Genomic DNA, 17,449 nt, shown 5'->3' with positions numbered 1-17,449 from the left:
AACGATAGCTGCAGCAGCTGTAATGTGTGTATATGTATGGGTGACCAGCGGCTGTGTGTGAGTGTGTGTGTCGTCGTCTCGATCAGCTTGCTCTGGAACGGTGCGGGGTGGGGGAATTATACAAAAGAGTAACGGTTATGATCTCGTTTTTATTGATGAATAGATGGCGCGCCGGGGAGTTTCTCGGCGCCTGTGCCCCTTTATGGCGGAGCCTGTGGATCGAGTAGGCTGTGGCTGGTCAGGAAGGGTAGACCAGCCACGCCAAGACCTTCTCGGTCGGAGTCTCACGAGCGTCTGAGAGCTCGCCGTGTTCGAGGCTTGGGTCGAACACGTGGTCGAGTATAGTCGGTGTGGTACGACTATGGAAGAAGCCATACTCCTTCTATTATGGAGGGCTTCTATGATGCCAATGAGCGCTCGCCGTGATCGCTTGGGTGGATCACGGGGCCAGAGTTCGGGGCTTAATTCGAGGCCGGCTTTTACGAGGGACGCTGCATCTGGCGGTCCGCGCCGGGATCACCGGGCGCCGGACCCACGGGAGAATCTAGAGCGACTGACAGATGGTCGGTGTAAAAAGAGAGCAAACAAAAGCCGAAGCCGTAAGAGGACAACCAACGGCCATGAGGGTTTTTGGCTCGGACAGCGCGATTATACATAATTTTTCGTTCGATAAACATGGAAACATTTTTGCTGACTTGTATTCTGACGCGTAGTTACGAATGCACGTGTATGCATTCATATTGCAAGTACTCGACAATACGACGTAAGCAATATTGCGCCGTATCGTCATGGCCTATGATGTATAAGTAAGCCGATTTTGCCTTTCACTCGGCCAAAGTGCTGTAAGCGTGACGTGATCGCGACGTGTAGGTAGATATGAATAGAAATGTAATAAAATGACATATTTGAAACGGAGTCGTGCAGTGCTGTTAAGTATGAACAGACCTTAAACCTTTCTATAATACCGTAGTATATAACATTTTTACTGTATTTATATTACATATTTAATTCAATTGTCTTGCCACATGTGGTTTATTGTGCCACTGTGCTTAATTTGTTTAGTGGCCAAGATTTAGAAAAAATTCAAAAAATACAGAATAAAGCTATGAGAGCTATTTTGAATGTGAGTAGATTTAAGAGTATTGGAAGTATGTTAGATGAATTAGGATGGATGAGTATTAGAATTAGTCTAAATATTAGTACATTATCTTTTGTTTATAAGTTAGATCATAAGTTATTACCTAAGTATTTTGATGATTATATAATAAGGAATAGAGATAAACATAGTTTTTATACTAGAAATAAGGACAAACTAGTTGTAAGTAGAGTAAGAAAGAATAAGACGGCTGGGGGTGTTTTTCACAGGGGTGTGCTCATGTATAATGCCCTCCCTGAGTGCGTCAGGTCTGCTAAAAACATGGATGCATTCCTGTGAGGTGCGAAGAGACACGTCTGTGAGGGACAGTACATATAAGTTAATTATAAATTTTAGAGTTAAGTATAATAATTAAGATGTATTTTTAAATTAGCTTGATAGCTAAAATATATATAAATAAATAAATAAATATGTAGGAATCTCGTCGTCGTCATCGTCATCGAAACCTTCGAGAATATTCCGCAACAACAAAATACATCGAGCGGAACAGCGCCAAGCATTCCAGAAAATACTACGCCTCGACGAAAGCATTCCTCTTGTACGCATCAACAACTAAATGCTTGCACGCATCAATAACCACTTCCATCAAGCGTTCCAGAAAATTCTACGCCTCGACAACAGTGCATTCCTTTCTTACGCATCAACAAACCACCACCATCGGTCAGGCGATTCCAGAAACACTATAAAAGGAGGTACAACCCAAACAACGCCAGTCGACCCACAGCAGCAAGAGTCGACCCACAGCAGCAAGCGTCGACATACAGCTCCTGACCAGCCACCACTTCACTACACGGACTTGGAAGATCAACCAGCCGACCGAGCCAGCAACACACTGCCGTATTCAGAGACTTGCTGAACATAGCCGAATGCCGAGCCAGCGACACTCTACCGTATCCAGAGACTAGCCGGACATAGCCGAATGCCGAGCCAGCGACACTCTACCACATCCAGAGACCTCTGAACGACATACTTTTACAAACAATTAACCATACTTGTGTATACGTGTTACTACCAAATAAATACCACATTCAACATATAGTTGTATTAATACCGAACACAGACGAATCTGTCTACAATACATGGCGGACTGGTGGTGAAGAAGACCTTCACAATAAGACTAGTTCCCATAAATATTTGGATTCAAGAGGCTGTACTCAATGTTTTCCCTCGGATGATTTAATTATTTTTATTCGTTTACTTGTGTACTTTTTTGGCGTGGATATTTTGAAAAACGAGCCTCGAATGAGGGCCGTATACTGGTATACCGTATCAAAAGCAGAATGAAAAGAAAATAAATCATTTTGAAAGAAATTTGACATTTGCAGCAAAGTATGGTTGCGGTGGCAGCAGTGGTGGGCGGAGACGGCCCACTATAGAGCAGACAGCATAGTATAATAGGTACGGTTCGTTCGTTATACCGGTGCGGTCTGTGGTCTGACTCGCTTTCCTCGCCTTCGTCTCCTGCGTGTCCTCGCCATCGCAGATCAGCGCTACTTCGCCTCGGGGATCCTCAGGATATAGTGTTGGAACGACGACCGAGAAAGAAGCGCAAGATGGCCAGCGAATCGCTCAAAAACGTAAGCGGCTTAACGTCATCGCATTCCGACGCGTCCGTTCTCCGAGCCTCGCCCCACTTTCTTCGACTTCCGATCTCCAAAAATGCGATCTAGATCGACCTTTCCATCGCATCCTTGCCGTTATGTTTCACCAACATCACGTCAAATTATCATATGATTCTTTCAATCAATTAAATACATCCTGCTATGCCAAATGAAGGATTCAAAATCATTGCAAAAATACTTAAAAAAAAAAACCATTAATGAATTGTTGAGAATTTTCTTTTGTATATTTGGTTGGAATTGGAGTCGAATATTTTCTTACTCACTAATGTATATGAACATTGAACTACCAACTAAAAGTGACTCACCGGTAATTAATGTTTGCCGATTTGAGTTGCATTATCTTTTTCTCATATTTTTAGATAATATATTTAGTATAAATATTGAAAGGAAAAAGTTAATGATTTCCATCAACTCACTATACATATGTATTAACACTCCATAGATATGCGAAATTTGGAGTTAGAGTCGTATTTTTTAACAACTCCACAACCCTGATATATATATATATATATATATATATATATATATATATATATATATATATATATATATATATATATATATATATATATATATATATATAATAGCAAATTATAATTGAAATTTTTTATAAATACAGGTTTTACTGTTGTAATATTATTTTATTTTACATAAATTTATATATAGATAAAGTTCTGACCTAATCTTTATTTGGATTTGTTGTTTATTTAGCTATAAATGTTACTTTAGCTGTGTATGGCGACGAAGAAAAGCGAGCAGGTTTAGTTAGTTATGTATCTGAAGAAAGCCTCCACAAAGCATACATCTGTATGCTTTGTGGAGATCTCCGAAAGGTCAAAGAACTTCAGGTTAAAAGCCCGTGATCTATAATTAGATCTTTATAAATGTTCTCATTATTCTTTGTTATCGTTTGTACGACTTTGGAATTAGACGGTTTATAATTGTATATCAGTTAAAATTTTAGAAAAAATAAAATCATATGTTTCTTTGTGTTTACTATCATTTATTAAAAAAACAAATTAATGTTTACTATTAGATTAACCATGTTTAAGCGGTTATTATATTACAAATTATTTTACAAATACCGAACGAAAAAATCACTAGTAAATAATAAATAAAATAAACTTAATCATTTGAAAGACTACAAATACATTGTTTTAATTAGGTCAGCATATTTTCTTTTACGACAGAAGAATATAAAGCAATCTAAAATGAACGAAATATGCATATATTCACTTACTCGAGCGTTATAATGACCAAGCACCATATTTTTCATTTATCATTTCATGTTTTTTAATTGTCAAATGATCGAAACATTATTTATTTCCTACTACAAATGCAATATTGTTCAATGTAACATTTATTTAACAGAAATTATATTTATTTAATGCGAAATTTCTTTTATTCTAATGCGCAAATGATTCATTTTAAGTAGCAAAGCAAATTTTTTTAAATGCACCGTTAAATCTTTGTAGTAGTAAAGAAATTAAATTAATATTAAAATATTAAAATAGTAGTCTTTGTATTATCTTCTTCTTCATGTGCCATGTCCTCCTAGAACGTCGGCAACAAGATGTCCCATTCTTATTTTGTCCATTGCTGCTCGGATGCTGAGGCCGTACCACTGCCGAAGATTCTTTAGCCATGATGTTTTCCGACTGCGTTGGTCTACGATTTCCCCTGGATTATTAGGCGCAGGAGATCGTATTTTTCGTTCCGCATCACATGGCCGAAGTACTCCAATTTACGCCTTTTCACACTTTTGAGCACTCCGTCATGTTTTCCCATCAGGGCAAGCACCTCGGCATTGGTACGACGCGCCATCCATGAGATTCTCAGCATCCTTCTGTATGTCCACATCTCAAATGCCTCTTGTTTCTTGCATGTGGCATCCGTCAGGGTCCATGCTTCTGTCCCATACATACAAGGATGCTGAAAACGTAGCATCGTAGAAGTGCTATACTGAGATCACGTGTGTTTAGGACTTTTTTCAATTTCAGTCGAAAGTATTATGTATTGGTTTTTTATTTAGTTTTCAGGTTTGGAGACCCCGGGATATGTTGGGTTTGCCAACTTGCCCAATCAAGTGCATCGAAAGTCTGTAAAGAAAGGCTTCGAATTCACTCTGATGGTGGTCGGAGAGAGCGGCCTGGGAAAGTCGACCCTTGTGAACTCTCTATTCTTAACGGATCTGTATCCGGAGAGAGTCATTCCGGACGCAGTCGGTACGTACAAATGGAATATGTAAAATTGGATAGTAAAAGATGTTTTTAAATTTCAACCGACTCTTTTTTGTTGTAGAAAAGACTAACCAGACTGTGAAATTGGACGCGTCTACTGTGGAAATCGAAGAGCGCGGCGTTAAACTGAGACTCACCGTTGTGGATACGCCAGGTTACGGAGACGCTATCGATAACACCGATTGCTTTCAGGTTTGAATTTATTCGTCGAATGTTTCATTGGATTTTGTGCGATGTTTAATTTATTACGATTTTTATCTTCACAGTCCATCATTCAGTATATAGACGATCAGTTTGAACGGTTTCTACGAGACGAGAGTGGTCTGAATCGCCGCAACATTGTAGACAATCGAATTCACTGCTGTTTTTACTTCATTTCACCGACTGGACATGGGTTTGTCTCGTTTTTGTTTTTGTTTAGTAACTGAAAACAATTAACCTTTGACACACCAACATCTCTATTCATCTGTTTAGATTGAAACCTTTGGATATTGAATTCATGAAACAGCTTCATAATAAAGTTAATATTGTACCGGTAATTGCTAAAGCAGATGTGCTCACCAAAAAGGAAATGCAACGGTTGAAAGATAGAGTTATGGGCGAAATTAAGGAGAACGGTATTAAAATTTATCCCCTACCGGATTGTGATAGTGACGAAGATGAAGAATACAAGGAGCAGGTTGGATGATTTTTCTGTTGATTTATTTTTAATCTTAAAGTATATCGTTTTTGTATTGTTTCTCTTTTTTTTCTTTTTAGATGAGACAACTCAGAGATGCTGTGCCTTTTGCTGTCTGCGGAGCGACGGCACTCTTAGAGGTGAAAGGTCGCCGTGTGAGAGGTCGTCTCTATCCTTGGGGCGTTGTCGAAGTTGAAAATCCTGAACATTGTGATTTCATCAAGCTTAGGACGATGCTCATGTTATTATTTTTATCTATTTACATGTATATATATATATATATATATATATATATATAAGCAGTATTTCTATTCGTCGTGTCGAATTGAATGACGATCGCAAACAGTGTGTTTGTCGAATAGAGGTCAATACTGGTCCGTGTGTGGAATGCTAATTCTGTGTCACTTCCAAAAGTGTCTGATCGGCATGTTTGAATTTCTTCGGATAAGTAGTACGTACGTACATGTTGTCGTATTCGATGAATAATAATTGATGTTTTTCAAATGCCGATTTCAGTACTCATATGCAAGATCTTCAAGAAGTCACCCAGGAGGTTCACTATGAAAACTATCGATCGGAACGTCTGGCCAAAGGCACTCCCATGCCGAAAAGAAACGCGTACGTATTTTTAATGTAGTAACAATAGAAAATTTGAACTCGAGATTTTGACTGATTCAAACGAGGAATCGATCACTGATCACGATTTCATGATGTGTGTATTTTGGGGATTTTTTGAACACCGTTCAATCGTCCTATCGAACTGAAACTTGGTACCGGTTGCTAAAATGCTTATCGATACGACGTTAATTTGTTTCAAATTTTTAAGTTGACCGGAAATAGCACCTCCCCTTATAGTTGTTCTTTTTTTTTTTTAAGTTTTTTAATTAAATTATCTCCCACACCGCTAACCGAACCTTTGTGACATGTAAATATTTAAATTAAATAACTTACCTTAACATGAATGTGATGAATACGTTTGAAAAGTTTTGTCTGTTTTATACAAACGTTTGATAAATTTTGTGTATCATGTTACCAAACTTCAGAGCAAGTAATTATGAAAACTTTAATGTACTTTAATATAAAAACTGGATTTCGTCATGTTTTAATTTTAAAATTAGACATGACAATTAATTAATAATTATAAATTGATATTCGATTCGATTGCAGAGCATTTATTCAAGCATTACAATTTTTCATGTTCGCAAAAAAATTTTAGCACAAAAAAAACGTTTTTTTACGTACGAATTATTCTGTGAGCGATTTTCGCGTGAAAGTTTTGTCCTGTGAATGATTTGTCGCGTGAGCGATTTGTCGCGGAACCAACCGGAAGTAATACTTTTACCCCAGAGAATCGAAGCTTTTTATGTTTTTCTCAGAAACCTTTTAGTGTATTGAAGTTAAATTTCATATTTAGACGTTTAACCCTTTGCCCGCGGCAATAAATATAGCGAACAAGCCCTGTACGCCGCACCTTTTTCGTGAATTTGGCAATCGAGTTTTCGATCTTAAATACAGATTTTAATATTTACTCAAGTAACCAGATATGTTAATTAACACATAAAATATTATTTTAAACAGTAAAATACATAATATATCTCGTAGTTTTGGCTTAATTGTCAAATAATCATTCTTCATACAATTGAGACGTATCGTCGCCATTGTTCAACAGACGTGACGTCACATAAACGAGGTTTCAATATGGTTCCACAAAAAACTGATTTTTACTGGTATATATTCATTTTAAGCAAATTGAATAGATGGCATTCAACTCTCAGTAATATATCCAACCAATTTTGAACCTTAAAACAGTTGAAATAGGCGCATATAAGGCTCAAAATCCCGTGCAAAGTTCAGAAATTCTATGGAAGACTGCCGCGCTACAGACTTGTCGCCCAAAGCTTCCATAGAATACGTTAAGGTTAATACCAAGTATTATATAAAATTTAGTGAACATGGTTCGGTGAACATTTGATGAATGCCAGTTTACTCTTGTTCGATTTGTCTTCTGTGTGGGCTCTTCACGAGAAAATTATAATCCTAAAAAAGTATAATCCTTGTATCAATGTGATGAAAATAAAAAAAAAATCATTAAATCAACCATAAAAAACCGGAAGTGGGATTTTTTCTTTTAGAAAAATCAAAAATGTGGTGACCACACGATTTTATTTGACCGCAAAATTTATATTTGTATTCTTTATGTACTATGTCAGAGTTGATAAGGTTTTGGCTGGAAGACATAAATGGGAAGTAGTAATTCTATTTAAAAACAATATTTCATTATTTTATTTTAACGTTTTAAATTATTTCTTTCTTCGTGATATTTTATGTTTATAATATTTATTGTAATATAAAGTAATAAAAAATTTTTTTGAACAAAATCCGACAGCCGGAATTTGCGTTCAATTTACATTGAAAATGCTCTCATGTGTGAACATATATTTATGTTTCACTATCGAATTTTATTTTTATTTATACTTTATTGTATATTCCTCAAATACATACATAGATAAAGTAGTGGGTCGGTCACATTCGAATTTATTTTAAGTTATGAAATCAAGCTAACAATACAGTGTATCAAATCTTTGAATGCTCTTACAATAATTTTGGGAAATAGTACTATTATTTTATGTATGTATGTATGTATGTACTTTGTCACAGATATGTAATTAATGTTTGCATTGCAGTTCCGTCGACAGTGTCGACAGCGATAAGGCTCTGCAGGAGAAGGACGCCGAGCTTCGTCGCATGCAAGAGATGCTCGATCAGATGCAGCGACAGATGAGTCTACAGAAACAGCAAGGACAAGCATGATTTCCCCCCCCCCCCCCCCGTGCAATATTGTTAATGCAATATAAATATTTAGGATTTTTTCCTCCGACAATATCGTTCAATAAGGGGCGAGGAATAGGAATATTTGTATCAAGTTATTTTTATTAAACACTAATACTAATTCATTGACTGCGAATCATGAACAACGTTTATAAATTTAATTGAATGGTGTGTGTGTGTGTGTGTTTGTATGGCTAATTAAAAATCGAATTTTAATTGGCCGGTTCATTATTTTTTAATGTGGTGATTGAAATTTGGAAATTAAATAAAAATTTGGAAACGCCAATCTCGAATATATGTATGTATTTCCCTTTTCTCGTAGATCTCTTTGCGCGCTGTTAAGGACTTGGCGTTTTATATTCGTCTGTAAACTAATTGATGACGAGTAAAAGTATATTATTTAATTAAGTAATTAGTTTAGTTAGTGATTTAATTTTTTATACAGATGTTTTAATTATTGATTTCGGCTCGTTTTACACTAATAATTTGAAGTTCTGTATGGAATGAATCCCATACTCGTGAATTTTGTGCTCGTATGGTGTTTTTTTATTTTATTACTCAATACAATGTGTGAAGCGTCCTTTTTGTATTTTTTGTACTTTTTTTTATATATTTCATGTTGTGTAAATTTATTTTAAAGTAATAATAATATAATTCACACTCATATTTTGACAACATTCTAGACTGATTTATTTTTAGTGGAAAATGATATTGTTTAATTTATATAAATATATTTATTAGTGCACAAAAAGTCTCTTCCATACACGTACAAGTTGTGTAAATTTCTGTGAACAGTTCCTAGGATATTTACTAATTTTCTTTCGTCTCTGTTCTGTTCGGTAAATACCAAATAATCATCAATTTCTTAAATGAGCCGTGATTGTGTCTAGTTTGTTGTACGATAGTATTCGTAGTCTTTATCTATACATTATATTTTGTATCTTCTCTTCTCATATATAATATTATAGTGAATTATATGAAATGTAAATTAAAATCTTAATAAAAGTTTATTTTATCAACTTGAGATTTTTCTTATACAGTAATTTTGAGTAAATACAGGTTTTTTTTTTTTTAAATACGTTTTAGTATAATAACAATTACAACCCTTTGTTTACATTTCAACTTTTTAAATACAATATGGTTATGTAAATACTTAATAATATAATACAGAATGTCTTATGTGAGTAATTACTGTTCGATATACAGACATACGTAAATATTTGAGATTACGTTGCAACTTTAACTGTTGAAAGAGCTTCACTCTGATTAAAACCGTTACAAATTAGGCCGTTTTGATGCCGTCTTCTTTGATTATTGTCGGGGAATGTACAGTGTACACACAAATGTGTGTCGTCTTATTCGCAATGATACCTTTTTTTTGCACATCAATAAACAAATCATTCACGTGTAAATAAAATAACACATGTCATTGTTCAGCTTCCACTAACTACATATGTAGATCACATTTCAAATCATTGAAACAAGTATGCATACAATGCATATGACTAGTTTATAAATATGTATATGTATTTAACTACAAATTGTTTTTGAATATAATACACATATTCCATAAATGCGGGATTGGAGCAACTGTAACTTAATCCCGTAATACACACACATATAGATACAGAGATTTATATAATCCGGATGAAATACCTGTATGTTTCCAGTATTTCTTAATACGTACTTAATTTACCTACATACATACGTATATGTATATATATATATACAATTAAACCCTAACGAGTGGAAGAGTATGCAAATAATACTGCACATATGGAATTCCATAATCATATGTATATCGCAGCGTCGAATGTCATTCGTTGTGCTTTAAAGCGAATAAAATAACGTATAAAAATATTCAACATCGTTAATAACAACAAACAGGATGATACGAAATAAACTGACACAGTTTGAGGAAATGGAAATGCTTCGACAATAACTCAATTCATTGATTTCCACAATGTTGCATGAACACTAACCCGCATACTTTCGGTTGGTCTTTGATGTCTCACGAAATTCATCTTAAACTACATATTTTCGGATGGAAGAGCGTTCTAAAACGTGTCAGTTGGCCGTGCACCGTTTATGCAGTCAAATTACTCGCCGTTGAGAGTGCATATAGTGAACTTAATGTGATCAATTTATATATTCTATGTATACCTAACTAGGCTTTGCTGTTTAAGTTTTTCAGTTTGATACATTTAGACTTATAAATTAAATACTTTTCGAGATTGCTTCAACTTTTGCCATATTGGAGTTGTGTTATCTGGTCGATGCGGTCGATTGAGGCGTCGGAAGCCGATGATTCTGCTTGATGACCCGATACACCTTGTCTTGTTCTTCGATTAAAGCGTTTCGCATATTGGGTGTGAATGGATCGAAACTCATCAGTCTCTTTTTCCGTCTGTAAATGCCTTCTCGGCGCTCCAACGCACACAACAACATTTGCTAAAACGTTAAATACACTTTATAAATGGCAAATACAATGCATAATTAAAGCTAAAGAATGTAGTATAATTATAGTCATTCACTGTCCATATCTAGTTGAAGACTTTTATTATTTGTTTTAAGCAATACTCATACACTTAACCTCAAATACTTTCCTTTCTTTGTTCATCCGTCTCACTTGTAGTCTTGTAGGAATATAGCACAACTTGTGCTATTACGAATCAAAACCAGTGATCTCATACATTTCACACCAATCATCATCGCTCCTGTACAAACATGCATAACTCGAGAACAACGTTTCCTTTGACCATTCCAGAAGAATGAGTTCATCGCTCGATCGTAAAACGAACGAAACACAACAGTGATGTCATCAGGAAACTATAACACGTGTCCTGAAAAACGTTTACACGTGGCACACGACCGCGTTCTTAAATGAACGACGTCCTGGCGCTGACCCCATAGCTATAAAACAAACGATGCCATACCCATAAAACACGCGCCCCGAAAACAGGTCAACACATGTGTCTTGAAAACACGTGCCTCGAAAACAGCTCAACACACGGATAAAACACGTGTCCTTGTGACGAAGACAAAGCATCTGCACATGGCACGCTTCAAGTCAGAACGTATATAAAGCGACGCACCAGCTCCAATCATCAGAGTGAACCTCTGGAGTTCAACCAGCTCACTTCTCCGAAGCTCAACTTCTTCGTATATACAATAACCATTGTAACAATTGAACAAAAATAAACGATCCTCTTACAAACACAAACGGTGTTTTCTTAGACTTTTGAGCACTTTTCTTGTACATCTTTTATCCATTCATCTGGACATATCGCCATTTCATTATTTTCACCTGCTCCTCTATCTCAGTTACTCTAGTTACTCAGTTAATTTTCTGCCAAACTAAATTTATCAATTAATAAAGGAACTTTAAAATGGTCAATGTTTTCTTTTCAAAAGGTGGAAATATATCATTGTATTTATTATTTGTCTTAAAGATTTGAGATTTTGTAGCATTCATTTAAAATTTGTAATGGCGATTTTGGCGCCCCTAGATTTTGAAGCCTGCGACTGTTGCTCCATTCGCACCACTCAGTGTATACGATTAAGTAATTGCAGGTCACATGGTGAAACGATTGTGCAGAGTCTCCAAATTCACACTTTTCCTTGAACCTTGCAGTTCTTTCACCTTTCATTCTCACATTTACTTGTTTTTCTTTAGTAGTTTTTAGATAAATAGAATACCGGGACAACCGAATCGTGGACTGGGACACGGGGACACAGATCCAAAAATTGGGACATGTATGGCAGCCCTACTCTTGTCATACCTCTCACATATGTACATTTAGTTATACCAAGCATAAAATCGTACACACATTGCTATGCGCATTGAATTTAATGCAACATTTTGACATTCAATGTCCAAGTTTCGATAATATGTCATTGTTTATTGTTTGGATTTAGTAAATAGCAGATATATTCCGTCCCTTTCAAGCTGTAAATTACATATCAACTAAGCTTACCTCATCTACAGTTATATTAAAAAATTTCAATAGCTTTCTCAACGTCTCCTCGACGTTTGCGACTAAATCGTCATAATATATGATATGTATTGGACCTGTGAAGTTCATAAGCCAATCTAGATTAGTCTGCCTCCAAGCGACCAGCTTTTCCGCCACAAACTTTTGCCAATCTACAAACAAATAGACACCATCAACGTTAGAATGTTTTATACAATAGTATTAGATTGGTTTTTTTTTACATTTCAAACATCCTAATACGTATAAATAAGTACTTCTTTATGTATAGTGAAAATATTTACATTTTCCCTTCGTTCGACGGTAGCGATCAGGTGATGCAAACCCAACATGTCCGCCGCTTTGTCTATTAAACTCGGCCTGAAAAATTGAACCAATTTGTATTTTGAGAGTTGTTGCTGTTTATGTGATGCAAAAAAAATGGCAGACGTTTACCTGAATGGCTTGTTCCGGAGCTCTAAGCAACAAAACAGCTCGGCTGAAAGACGCTCGAGCGGATGTGCCCCATTCGTGAGTCTTCACCACAAGCACGGATCCATTGGAGACTGCTTCAGCGGGGAATCCATTCTTCAGCAAGCCGTAGTCTTTGTAAACTGAACCCGTATGAATACCTAACGATAATAATAATTCATTGTAGCAATAACATTGAACAATAAAAAAAAAATACCCGAGTGGAAACTCATCAATCTTTGATAATTTTGACAATGATTTTTGTTGGCTTTCTCTCGTTTAAGAAAATATTCTTTATTTCTACACATTTTTTTCCGTAATATTATGAGCTAATTTTTCACTTTATCTCGTTTATAAGGATTGGTTTTTAATGTCAATATTTTTTGATTTATCGAAACGGTAAATGATCTTGAACTGAGTTTAAACATGCACAAAAATAAATTTTATTTTTATTTATTTAATTTTATTTTTACATAGATACCAGGAAGGCCTAACAGGTGCAATACTTAAATGCGTCTTCCTAGACAATTAATTACAAACATTGCAGCATTTTAATTACATAAATCACTGTATTTTTAGAGAGGCTGAAGAACACGAATTTAACAATTAATTATTGAATTAATCCATCGAGACATCTATGTATTTAGACTAGTATATACATTTTTACATATTATATTATACATAAATCAAATTCAAATATTTGTGACAACAGGTAGGATGATTTTTGCCAATTTGTGGAACCGTTTCAACAATGAAAATCAGATAAATTGGAAAACTCTGATAATAAACAATCGACTTGGAGTGACAAATATCCAAGTCTAACCAGTAGTATTAAAGAGTAGCACGGGATCGAACCCAGTAATCTCTCGAGCCATACTGCTGGCTACAAATAGATGATACAAGAGAGCGATGAAGAATGGAGAGCGCATCACTCCATCTCACTCGCTCACGTTCGCTCAATCTCACATACAAAGGAAGAGCGATGAGCCTAGAACATTTGTATAGGGCGGGTTAAAGGTTTCGACCGTTTCCCGGCCTATGGAAACTCAGTTGAGTTTGGAAGAAGATCTTTTATTTTTGTTCAATTGTTAAAACGGTTATTATATGTACGAAAAGTGAGCTTCGGAGAAGTGAGCTGGTTGAACTCCAGAGGTTCACTCTGGTGTTGGGAGCTGGTGCGTCACTTTATATACGTTCTGGCTTGAAGCATGCCGTGTGCAGATACTTTGTCTTCGTTTCCAGGACACGTGTTGACCTGTTTTCGAGGCACGTGTTTTCGGGACACGTGTTTTATAGCCATGGCATCGTTTGTTTTACAATCGAGCGATGAACTCTTTCTTCTGGAATGGTCAAAGGGAACGTTGTCCTCGAGTTATGCATGTTTTTACAGGAGCGATGATGATTGGTGTGAAATGTATGAGATCACTGTTTTTGATTCGTAATAGCACAAGTTGTGCTATATACCTACATTTGATATTATAATTTAAAATCATCAACCACTCGAATTAGTACGTTCGGATAAAATAAAAAAATATATTGAGATTGACAACCAACCCTTATAAACGTAATAAAGTGAAAAATTTCCGAAATTAGCTCATAATATTAAGGAAAAAAATTCTGACTTATAATTCGCTAGATAATTAATTATAAGTGTTTTAATGACATACAAAATTACAATCTATAGAAAAAATATGTGACTATTGATTTCAATACTTACTTTTGGCACAGTTATACTAGATTTTGAATTAATGACTGCCACAACTAAAAATCTGTAAAAATTGAAACGCTCATATCTCTTAAACTGGAGTACGCCAGCAAAAAATATTGTCATTTTTGAATTCAATGGGTCAAACTTAGCAAAGATTGATTATTCCCCCCTCCGGGAGGTAAAACTAGGATTTAGTGTAATCTTTCATTCATTTTCAAATGCATAATACAGATGGGGCAAAAACAGATGATGAATATCTTGAGAAATGAACACTTACATTGAAAAGTAAATAAAATCAAACTATAATATATAGCCTTTTGTCACAAAATCATTTTTCAAAAATGGTGTCAGTCAGTCAGTTGATATAGTGATTATCTATTTGTTTCTCTATTTCCACTATACCTGTAGCTTGCTGTAGTAGATAACGAAGCCAAGTGTTTCCACTGCCTGGAAATGAGACTAAAGCTACAGGTGGCTTTGGATCGGTCAGGTAACGAAGTGGTCTACACCATCTCGGTCGGCTACGTCGAGCTCGTCCACTTCCGATGCTTCCCAATCTCATTCCCATACCGATTCCATTTATGCCGGATAGCTGAAATGTGAAAAATTTGACTATTAGTACATGTGTTTCATTTACAAATGGAATTGTGGGATAGTTTTCAATGTGAAAGTTTAATATTATGATATTTGCTTGCGGGGTGTTCAATTTTTTAATGTTTACGGTAGAGATAAGATTTCACTCACTTTGCTGGAATGAAGACTGTTTAAAGGACGTGGCTCATGCAATGCTACGGAAGAGAGAAGAAGTGCTGCGGCCAAGTAGAGTGCCAAAAGACCGACCAGAGCAGCCACTCGCCACCGCGACACCCCCATGTCGCTAATTCAAAACTAGCCATCACCCACCACTCATGTTTCCTTATCTATGTAAAAGACAAACATTATAAACATAAAAATTAATATGCATTGTTATCTTAGAACAGGCAGAATAATAATATGTATGTAAATTTTGCACTGCCAAAATATAAAAAGTACATATAACAAACTTTGAAATTTAGTTCGGTGTTTTATAACCCTTTGAATGTTGTCCAACGCCGATAGGCGTTGTATTTTGAGCATGCACAAAGTAAACAAGAATACTACCCGCTATGCCTTTCCGGGTAGCATTGAAAAAATATGCATGGAACGGGTCTACGTGACGAGCCGGAATGTTAAATTACCGAAATCGCAAATATCGGAAGGCAAAGATCTTAAGTCGAAAGATAAAAAAAAAAGGTTGCATGGTAAACGGTACATACTCACTTTATTTGCGCGAGCAGGATACAACAGGAACAAGAGGAACAGGCTTTTCATCCCGTATTCTGCGCGCGCACATTAATACGGGAGGAAAAGCCTGTTCCTCTTGTTCCTGTTGTATCCTGCTCGCGCAAATTAAGTGAGTATGTACCGTTTACCATGCACCCTTTTTTATCGATCTTTGCCTTCCGATATTTGCGTTTTCGGTAATTTAACATTCCGGCTCGTCACGGAGACCGCCATGGATCATGGGTAGAGACACGTATTTTGGGCACTTTGCTATTAATGTTTAATTGATGCTAAATTCGTAAATAATATGCGAATATATGCTAAAATAACGAACAAAAGCGAAATTTGTATTAAATTTATAAAATTAATAGACAATTTAGAAGGGTCTTCTTATGCCTTTGCCCATTTATTGTGTGAATAAATTGAGGGGATAAAACAGAGCTTGCAGTTTACCATAGACGGTATTTTTCCTGTCGAAAGCAAGCAACTGCTTTCCTCTACTACTGAAAATATGTAGAAGGCAAAAGTGTGGATGCTGAAAGGTATTTTAGTAAATACAATATAATTGTTACCGATCGTCGCACAAATCTCAAAAAAGAATCTGTAGAAACATGCTCCATGTTGAGTTTTAATAAATTTTAATTTGTATTATATTTTTATATTTATGCTTTTTTCATTGAAATTTTAATTCCAAAACATTTTTGAATTTTTCTATTATTTTTTAATTGTTGTGTTGTCTTTAAATTGTATATATGTATATAAATTTTATTAAAATTCATCGAAATATTTTATTATTTAAAATTAAACTCTTCATAAAAAAAAATTTTTACTGATCAAAAACGCTAAAATGCAAAATGAAAATTGACAAAAATAGATGCCCAAAATACGGGTCTCTAAATATAGGTCTTATAATCCATGTCATTCATTTGTCAACGTTTATAAAGACTGGTTTACACCGGAATTTTCGAATTTATAACCATAGCCAAGTATTTTAGATTGTGGCTTGGCATTTCGATTGTGAACATTACATTTTAACAACAATGAAGTAGTTTTGGAGAAGTATATACATTCATTAACCTTTTGAATGCTGACGAACGCCGATCGGCGTTTTGCCAACAAGTCCATGAGCCTGAAAAACGCCAATAGGCGTTGTATTTTGAGTATGTAATAATCGAAGTATAAAAGAGGTATGTAAAAAATAAACAAGAATACTACCCGCTAGAGTGGAAGATGATGGAACGAGTTTTGGAAAAATACATTCATTAATAGACTTTTTTTTATTTTATATTTTTGGAAGATTTATTAGAGAGTCTAAACACACCTTTACAAAACTCGAAATCCTCGGCGGTAGTTATCTAGGGTATTGATCTAAGGTTTGTTTGGATTGGTGACCGGAAAAATGCACTCAAGATATTTGCACTCTCGATACATCCAAACTTTCAAATATGCTCAAGGAGAACTAACGCAATAG

The 17,449-nt window shown here is 35.5% G+C and overlaps 3 protein-coding genes across 4 annotated transcripts in view; 1 reads left to right on the top strand and 2 right to left on the bottom strand.

Annotated features, from left to right (window-relative positions):
* Nucleotides 1–17,449, bottom strand: part of LOC143915198 (fas-associated death domain protein-like) — a 231,697-nt gene that overhangs the window by 51,423 nt on the left and 162,825 nt on the right. The window lies entirely within an intron of this gene.
* On the top strand, nt 2,515–9,543 carry Septin1 (Septin 1). Its single transcript, XM_077435461.1, has 8 exons — nt 2,515–2,733; nt 4,811–5,003; nt 5,080–5,210; nt 5,285–5,412; nt 5,493–5,697; nt 5,778–5,938; nt 6,214–6,315; nt 8,382–9,543. Exons 1-8 carry the CDS (start codon nt 2,710–2,712, stop codon nt 8,506–8,508), a joined length of 1,071 nt encoding a protein of 356 aa, XP_077291587.1. The 5' UTR covers nt 2,515–2,709; the 3' UTR covers nt 8,509–9,543.
* The window catches only part of LOC143915120 (WSCD family member AGAP003962), a 21,632-nt gene continuing 13,699 nt past the window's right edge, over nt 9,517–17,449 (bottom strand). For both annotated transcript variants that reach the window (XM_077435564.1, XM_077435571.1), the window contains exons 2-7: nt 15,421–15,596; nt 15,079–15,268; nt 12,954–13,129; nt 12,803–12,878; nt 12,504–12,673; nt 9,517–10,977 (exon numbers count right to left, since the gene is read on the bottom strand). In XM_077435564.1, the coding sequence (XP_077291690.1) occupies nt 10,792–10,977; nt 12,504–12,673; nt 12,803–12,878; nt 12,954–13,129; nt 15,079–15,268; nt 15,421–15,549 (927 nt within the window). In that variant the 5' untranslated portion in view covers nt 15,550–15,596 and the 3' untranslated portion in view covers nt 9,517–10,791. The remainder of the gene's footprint in view (nt 10,978–12,503; nt 12,674–12,802; nt 12,879–12,953; nt 13,130–15,078; nt 15,269–15,420; nt 15,597–17,449) is intronic.

This window comes from Arctopsyche grandis, chromosome 1, assembly GCF_051622035.1.
Source record: "Arctopsyche grandis isolate Sample6627 chromosome 1, ASM5162203v2, whole genome shotgun sequence".
In the NCBI taxonomy this organism is placed as follows: domain Eukaryota; kingdom Metazoa; phylum Arthropoda; class Insecta; order Trichoptera; family Hydropsychidae; genus Arctopsyche; species Arctopsyche grandis.
This window is presented reverse-complemented; position numbering and strand designations above follow the sequence as displayed.

Bases quoted from the DNA above. Each gene is read 5' to 3' on its own strand.
- Septin1 (XM_077435461.1), top strand. From the start codon at position 2,710: ATGGCCAGCGAATCGCTCAAAAAC. The intron at 2,734-4,810 runs GTAAGCGGCTTA...TTTTTTATTTAG, and splicing joins CCAGCGAATCGCTCAAAAAC to TTTTCAGGTTTGGAGACCCC. The intron at 5,698-5,777 runs GTTGGATGATTT...TTTTCTTTTTAG, and splicing joins ATGAAGAATACAAGGAGCAG to ATGAGACAACTCAGAGATGC.